Below are 8452 nucleotides of genomic sequence, written 5' to 3'. Positions count from 1 at the left end.
TAAGTCTTTGGCTTGGAGAAATTCTATATGTATTGGTGTGTGTGTGTGTGTGAGAGAGAGAGAGAGAGAGAGAGAGACTTCCTTGAGTACAATACAAGCAAAATAAAAGGCAAAACACCCAACTTTTTATTTTTCTCTCATGCCAAGCAAGCACATATGCTGAATACAAATAAGTAAATATAGCTTCATTAATAATTAAATGTCAAATACCAATCTCTCACATCTTTTATCATGTGTATCTCCACTGAAATAAGCTATTACAGTGAGCAAGAATCATCTTTAAAGAAAACTACCCTTTATCATTCCACTTTATTGCCGGCTTCCTCGGCCCTTTTTCTCTTTCTAGGCGTTCGTAAGCAACTGACGCCACCTATATAAAGTTATAAACCACAACTATAAGCCTGTGTTTCTGAGGCTCTTCATGTTCTTCAAGTGGCTATGAAGTTAAAGAAAGATTGCATGAAGTTGTGTGTTATAGTTTTCTATCTTTCTGTTGCAGCTACCAACTGCACTCAATGTGGTAAATTTCCATCAACCCTTATTTCTCTTATCACTGATTATGGGAGATGATATCTTCACTCCCTTATTTTGATAATGCACTCCTTTTTTTTCCATAAAATTTACCCCCTTTTTTAGTTCTTTTTAATTAGGTTACAATTTCCAAAAAAGCTATTAACAGCCAATCAGAGAAGTGCAAAATAAAACGAGGAGTGCCAATATCAAACATGAGAGTGGATATCACCTCCCACTATATTATGAGCTATTATTTCAACGAAGTATATAATAATTACAAGCAAAAGTATAGGTGGGTTCCACCCTTTCAATGACCCACAATGTCCATAGCCATGCTCCAAAATCTTCCCCACATCTGGTGGTGGAAAAATATAGAAAGCAACAATCTTCAATTTAGAGGAAAAATGTCCACAAATTGGAGGGTTAGAATCTATCATCCACATCTTTCAGGCATAGCACATCCATACTAAGAGGATAGATGAATGATCACTAAAAAGGGTGGCTCCGACATGTAATTTTGACACCCATATTAGGGAAATGATATCCCCCCCTTTTCTGTGAGAATTGTTCTCACTGGTAGAGGATAAATTCACCCCCTTAAACGTTTTTCTCTGCCTTTAAAACTTAAGGAATAAAATATCAGACGCGGGAGGAGGGATATCATTTCCCCCGTATTATTCCTTATGTTCTATTTCTTTCTACATGAAATAGACAAAACAGGCACGATAAAATTTACGGAAAGGAGTTAAGATTTACGAAGGTAAGATTTTCCAGAGTAAACTTTTGCCCTAATTTTTTTTCGGATGTTTCTTTAAAGCAGCATACAATCGGAGCTAAAAAGGGATATAAGTTCTTTAGGCTATGTTTCTATCGATGTAAAAATGGACGTAAAATTTGTTTTATGTTTCTTTACGCGACATAAAATCGGAGCAAAAAAGAGACTTGTTCACATAAAACAAAAGGAAACGCAGCCTTACTGTATTTCTTTGATCACAATTTTCACCCCCGTAAACGTTAAACTTTCTCATGTGTCCATTTTTACCAAATATATCCGAGGGTTGGGATCAATTTATCCAAATACCCCTCATTTCCACGAGATAGAAGTATTTTATCATTTTCTATGTCATACTCGTATTCTAGTAATTTCCTATGAGATATGGGTAGTTTGGTCTTTTTCCATGAGCGGCTGTTTCGTCGTTTTCTATGAGATAGGGATATTTTGGTCATTTTTCATCCAATATCAACATGGGTTCTCTGGCTATTTTTTACAATATATGGGTATTTTGTCATTTTCCATGAGATAAGGCTTTTTGGTCTTTTTATGAGATATGGTTATTTTGGCCGTTGTGTAGGAGATGGGGTACTTTCTTCTTTTTCACGAGATGTGTGCCTTTTGTAATTTCCTATGACAAAGGGGTATTTTGGTTATTTCCCATAAAGGGGCATTTTTGTTATTTTTCACGAGATGGGGATATTTTGGTCAATTTTCGTGAGATGGCGGTACTTCAGTCATTTGCCGTTGGTTTTTTTTGTCGTTTTCTAGAATAAGGTATTTTTGTAGTTTTAATTGATATGGATATTTTGATAAGAGAAATGATATTTTCTTTCCCCCCCCAACCTCCCTTAAACGGATAAAATCACCCCCCTACCGGTTTCTGCGCCCCCTAAAACGGATAAAATCACCTCCCCTAACGGTTTCTGTTAGAATGGTTCACTGCTTGAGGATAAATTCACCCCCTTTAACGCTTTTCTTTGCCTTTAAAAGTTAACGAATAACGTCAAAGGGGACGGAGGGAGATTTTATCCATCAGAGAGGGGAAAATATCATGCCACTTTGATAATTTCTAAGAGAGGGTATTTTGGTAATTTCCAATGAGATGGAGGTACTAAGTTATTATTTGGTGAAGCAGAGGCAAGAAGTTCAAGGGATCCTAAGGCTTCCCACCATGTCCAAGGTTTGGCACCTAAAATAAGTTCAATCAAGACCTCAGAGAAGTTAAAGAAGTTAAAACCCTTGAAGCATCTTCTCATCAATCCCTCCATTGATCCTTCCATCACACAACCAAATGCAGACTCTCCTTACTCAATGCCACCTTTAGATGATCCCTTGGGGGCTCTCTCTCCATTCTCCTTGCCCCAAGATACAACCCCTTTATGTAAATATCCACCCCTTACACCATATTATGACTCTCCCGTTTTGCCAATCCAAAGCCCACCACCTCAAACATTCATCCCAAGCCCACCGGCATATTCCTCGAGCCCACCGGAAAATTCCCCAATCATCCCAATTCCGCCGGAATACGTGCCTAGCCCACCTAGTTATGTTCCAAATCCACCAGAAAATGTTCCTAGCCCACCTAATTATGTGCCAAATCCACCAGAATCCGTGCCGAACCCACCCAACTATGAGTTGGGCCCGCCTGAGTCTGAGCCCAGCCCGCCAGAGTATGTCCCGGGCCCTCCCTTGTTTCAACCGCCGGTTATTTTCCCACCACCATCGGTCCCACCTCCTCCCTATTCAGGCCCAACAAACATCCTATGGTGTGTTGCTAAGCCTTCAGTGCCGGATCCGATTATTCAAGAAGCCATGAATTATGCTTGTGGGTCAGGAGCGGACTGTGACTCAATTCAGCCGAATGGGCCATGCTATCATCCCGATACATTGCTCGCTCATGCTTCATATGCTTTCAATAGCTACTGGCAGGGGTCGAAATTAGCCGGAGGGACGTGTGACTTTGGAGGGACGGCTATGTTGGTCACCCAAGATCCAAGTAAGCTTAATTAAGAATCCTAATCACAATTGCATTTTTTGAGCAGGGCTGGGCTTTTAGTCTTATTTTCTAAAAATAGGAATGATCATATCGCCACTGTCCAAACTAAATTGGATGATCGCCAAGAGTGGGGCCCACCATCTGCTCACACTCACACCTGATCAAATTGTGGGGTCACTCTAGCAGTGGTGAGCTCTAAGCCTGTTGATCAAGGCTAAAACCATGGTGATTTCAACAAACCAAAACTTGATGTGATTAACTTAGACTAGATATATTTCCCATTGAATTAATAAAGCTATCTTTGGATAATTGAAGTGGGAAAAGGTTTCACAGGGCATTCTGTGTTCATATATATCTTACTGCTTTCTTTTTCTTCCTTACAACAGGCTTTGATATGTGCCATTTCTAAACGGAAGAGCCAAAGAGATTATGACCCAATGCCTTCTCTTGCGGCCTACTGAAACTTCTCAGTTTTTAGGATGATGTGATGATCTCCACATGAAATTGGCAATCAGATACTCAAGCTCTTTTAATTTTGCTTGGGGTCTATGCATCTTTGTTTATATAATTTGGGGTCTTAGGGTGTGGGCAGAGACATAAATATTGTATATCTGCTGAAAAGTGACAAGTAAGCCTACTTGACTGCTCTCTCATGCAGCAGTAGCCCGCGAAATGCCTTCTGCGATGGTCCCTAGCAAATCCCAATGTATTAATGAACTGAACTAAATATAATGAAAATCTTGTACGTTGTGTAGATATTCCTTTGTGTTGAACCAGAGTAACTAAAATCCTTATCAAAATATTACTGTTGAATATTACTGTGGAGTAGGAAAATATATCGGCTAGCTGAGGCATGGTAAATCCATTGTCCTTAAGGCTATATCGCCCCCATGTGCCCGGTCAGAGTTGAGCAATAAATCTTTAGTATAGTTCTTCACGCTTGCAAGGGCCACTTGAGCCACTGGAAGGGTATGCAGTAGTGAGTTAGTCATGATGTAGTGACCCAATGGAAATTCACTGGTAAGGCTAATGATTTTTTTTTTTTAATAAAAAAGAGAAATTTTATGGAATTTTTGAAAGTTCGGATAATAAAGGCCCTCTTTCGATTGCAGGAATTTTCTGGAGAAGTTTGGAAAATAAAAACTTTTCCAAAATTTCATGCTTTTCCATTGTGTGATTACAAATGGAAAAAGGTAACATGAACCGGCCACCACATTTCAAGTTTTTTTTAGAGACCGTTAATTTATAATGATGTCCCTTTTATTTTATCAATTCCCTCTAAATTGTGTAAAAAAAATTCCACGAGGATATGTTGGGTGAACTTGGGGTGCATCTTCAAATATTGGCGTATTTTCTATAATTGGTACCTGATCCGAATGAATCCTCACGGTTGGATTGCTGATTAGAGGATAGACCCCGATGATCGTTGGATATATCTATCAATTGATTTATTAAAGATTTTGGCTTGATTAATGTGAGATCCCACATCGGAAAGAGAGAAAAAGTTGATGGGCTATATATGTGGTCTGTCTCCCTCAATTATGCAAACAAGTTTTCAGCATCCCCAAGAGGCAGGTCCTTGCAGGGTAGGTCAGGCACAATAGTGCGATTGGAAAACAAAATCGGGGCGGGTAGAAGACCTAGAACCGAACAATATTTACATAGTGGAATCGAGTCATGACAGAATGGTATCAGAGCCAAACCTCCGGCAGTGTGGTGTGCCAACGAGGATGCTAGGTCCCAAGCGGGGTTCTAGTGAGGACGTCGGGCCCTAAGGAGGTTTGATCGTGAGATGCTACATCCGAAAGGGAGGAAAAGTTGTTGGGCTATATATGTGGAATCTCTCCCTCAACTATGTAGATGCGTATTCAGCATCCCCAAGAGGAGAGTGCCTGCGGGGTGGGTCGAGCATGGTAGTGCTGCTGGAAAATAAAATCAGGGTGGGTAGAAGACGCAGACCTGGGCACAGTGAGGTCGGGTCGTGACAACACTCAGTGTCCCGGGGCTTAAGTGACTTGGTCTAGGTGAATATGGGGATGTTGATTGCGAAATGAAGGGAAGTGATGTATTCCCCTCCCCCCTCTCTCCTCTCCCCTAATGTATTTATGACTATCCCTTTTACACTACAAGGGGTGGCCTGGGGAGGAAAATGGGGGCGAATATATCATTTCCCCAAAATGAATCTCTTTTTATGCTCGGTTAGTCCGAATTTGGAGTGATTCAACTTCAATTGGCAATTGCACATCTTTGGAAATGCTTATGTGGCCTTCTCTTCCCCGGGCCACGCCCCTTAGTGTATGTATGAATTGTGATTACTCTTTTTACAGTAGAAGGGTGTGGGCCATGTTAGAAACGGGGGCGGATATATCGTTTCCCTTATTTTTAGGGCAGTGATATCGTCCCCCCCCCCCCCCCCCCCCCCCAAAACAGTTTTCGTAGGGTAGGAGAAGCAACCGTTAACTCCAAAAGCATAAAGTTAACGATTTCTGTTAAAAAGGGGGGGGGGGAGATATCTTTTCCTTTTGATTCCTCCATCTTTTGAGTGATTTTGATATTTTCCAGGTGACCTTGTTTTGTCGCTAAGACGTAAAATGGGCACAAAATAAATTTTATGCTCATTTTTATACTTAAAAATGAGCATAAATTTGTTTTACGCCCATTTTACGTCAAAAGAAAGGGAGCCTTACTGCCATGTGGTGGGCCATAAATTTGTCTTAGTCACATGATCTTACACCCTTAATATAGCTTGATGAAAAGACAACTTAATCTTGCCCAATAGGATCTCGGACCTAAAGTGGCCCATTGGACCAAGTAGAGATGAACTAATAGATCAATTGCCAAAAATGTGTTCCACTTGTACTGTGAATTGAGACGAGGCCTTCTTAGAAGACCATCTCCCAAAGTTGAAATTTAGAAAAGAGGTGTATGGGACAAAATACAGTGGGACCCACATTATTGGGTGATCTAAACCATTCACCGGTGGAAGATGGACAGAAACAACGTTTCCAAGTTGATTTGAAGTGGTAAGAAGTCCAAGTGAGGGGATAAGATAGAGTCGAGGTGAGAAGAACAAGAAAATTGAGGGATTGCTGGGACCCACAGGTTGCAGGCTTTCCCGCATGCGTCCCTCCCACCACCTTCCATCAAAATCGCATTTGACTACTTACCACTTGCCTACTTTACAAGCGCTCTCTCTCTCTCTCTCTCTCTCTCTCAAGTGGGTCCCACCATTTCCGTCTATTGACTTGCTAGTTGGATGAGATCTCATCCGTAGAATTTTCAGAGAAATTATACGGGCAAGGCCTCACAACAATAAGGGCCTTGTACGGTGGAGGTACCACCCTTGATATTTGATCCAACAGCAGCTTCTCAAAAAGATTGTTGTAAGGCTTTACACCATATAGAAACTCGAATTTTCAAACTTTCTCTCTCACAGACGCACATAAGAATCAGCATTTTATTCCGCTTGATTTCGGCATTTGGTTTAAAAAATGAAAAGAACGACGGGGACGAAAATGATTCCGGGCGGAATTGAATAGGAAAAAATGTTGGAATTTGCTACCCATCTCAAGTGGGGGCTGCTAGAGTTCTACTAATTAATGCTCTATAAATTTAGGGAAATGTTATCAGCACTACTGTATTTTGATGAGGGCACTCCTCATTTTATTCAAGGTAAGGTATGGCCCTCACCACAGGATAATCCAAACCGTCCATTAGATGGGCCACAATCTAAATAGGTTGTGCCCCAAAAATTATTTCCATAGGTTGATCCTAACTCTCTGATCTATAGAGGGTTAGGATAAACTCTCTAACATTGAGATTGGAGGGTTAGCATCAACCTATGGAAATAAATTTTTGGGCACAACCAATTTAGACTGTGGCCCATCTAATGGACGGTTTGGATCATCCTATAGTGCGGACCATACTGTACTTTTAATAAAGTGTGGAGTGCCCTCATCAAAATACAGTAGTGCTGATAACATTTCCCTAAGTTTATAATCTCTTATATCTTATTTCTCATTCCGGGAGTCAACATTATTGGAAAACAAAGGAATTCCTGCCGTATGTGGCTCCCAACATGTCATTTTCTCCCATTTTCTATGCAACAAGGCCAAACCCACTAAATCCACCTTCATTTTAGATATAGTCTTCCTTTCCCTTTATCAAAGGAAATTGTGTGCCAAGCCTACTACCTAAAATTTAAGCCCATTGACGATAAAAATCCAATTTCTCCATCTTGCATGAACAAGTGTCTTTAAATAGAATTTCACAAAGGAAGATGATACCTACACTATATTGATAATATTACACTGCTTATGTGCGAAACACTTTTCTAAAAGTGGAGCCCTTGGGTGGAGTGCGTTTTGATTGTAAGAATCAAGGTGCTAGAATTGGCATCGTATTCCGATTCCACCCGATCACCATCAGATTCAAAATGAATCCAATTCCCACCCCAAGAGGTGGTATTCTAATTCCATCCCAATCAAAATGAGTTGTTTTCTTAAATTTATTTTAAATTAAATTTTTTATTTTTATTTTTCCATTCAAGAGAATCAAAATATGAATCAGAATAGAATACCCATTCCTTTTTCCCATTCTTGCAATCCAAATGCACCCTAATGCTAATTATTAAAGAGCAGAATAAAGAGAAGGGTCGATACAATTTTCTTCCACAAAAGCTAGTTTGAAAAAGAAATTCAATCAGAAACTGATATGAGAGAAGAAAATCATGAGAAAGTGGTGGTGCATTTGCTAGTAAACTACATGTAGACACCCTTGTGACAATCACATTCCTCGAGCACGAGCAAACATGGGCCTATCAAACACGGCATATTTTATTCATCGAGGGAAGCTGACACCAATGATTGAGAGATGGAAGATGCAGTTGTTAGTGCAGCTATCACGGATGAGATTGAGCTGATAATCGCATTTAACGGTCAGGATGATAATGCGAGGACTGATCCGATAGGCATATCTAGAATATAATATCTTGTGGGGTTCTTTTGTGAATATTAAGAGCTAGTTTTATCTTCATAGAAGAGATCACATACGACAAAACCTTACCCATATATGGGGTAATTCTTAAGCCTTAAGTCAATGAAAGCAAATCAACAACACTAAAATAAACTACTTTGGTGATGCTGTCTAAACCTTCCTTCCAAGTCTAT

General features: G+C 40.2%; 1 protein-coding gene across 1 annotated transcript; it reads left to right on the top strand.

Moving 5' to 3' along the window:
• The first annotated feature begins 416 nt into the window (after positions 1-416).
• LOC143846687 (uncharacterized) lies at positions 417-4040 on the top strand. Its single transcript, XM_077355190.1, has 3 exons — positions 417-520; positions 2424-3284; positions 3671-4040. The coding sequence occupies exons 1-3, from the start codon at positions 439-441 to the stop codon at positions 3691-3693; spliced, it is 966 nt and encodes a 321-aa protein (XP_077211305.1). The 5' UTR covers positions 417-438; the 3' UTR covers positions 3694-4040.
• Positions 4041-8452: the final 4412 nt, after the last annotated feature.

This window comes from Tasmannia lanceolata, unplaced genomic scaffold (genome assembly GCF_043159265.1).
Source record: "Tasmannia lanceolata isolate RefF3 unplaced genomic scaffold, GAP_Taslan_0.1 ptg000015l, whole genome shotgun sequence".
Lineage (NCBI taxonomy): Eukaryota > Viridiplantae > Streptophyta > Magnoliopsida > Canellales > Winteraceae > Tasmannia > Tasmannia lanceolata.
Note: the sequence above shows the minus strand (reverse complement) of the source record. Positions and strands in the feature narration are given on the sequence as shown.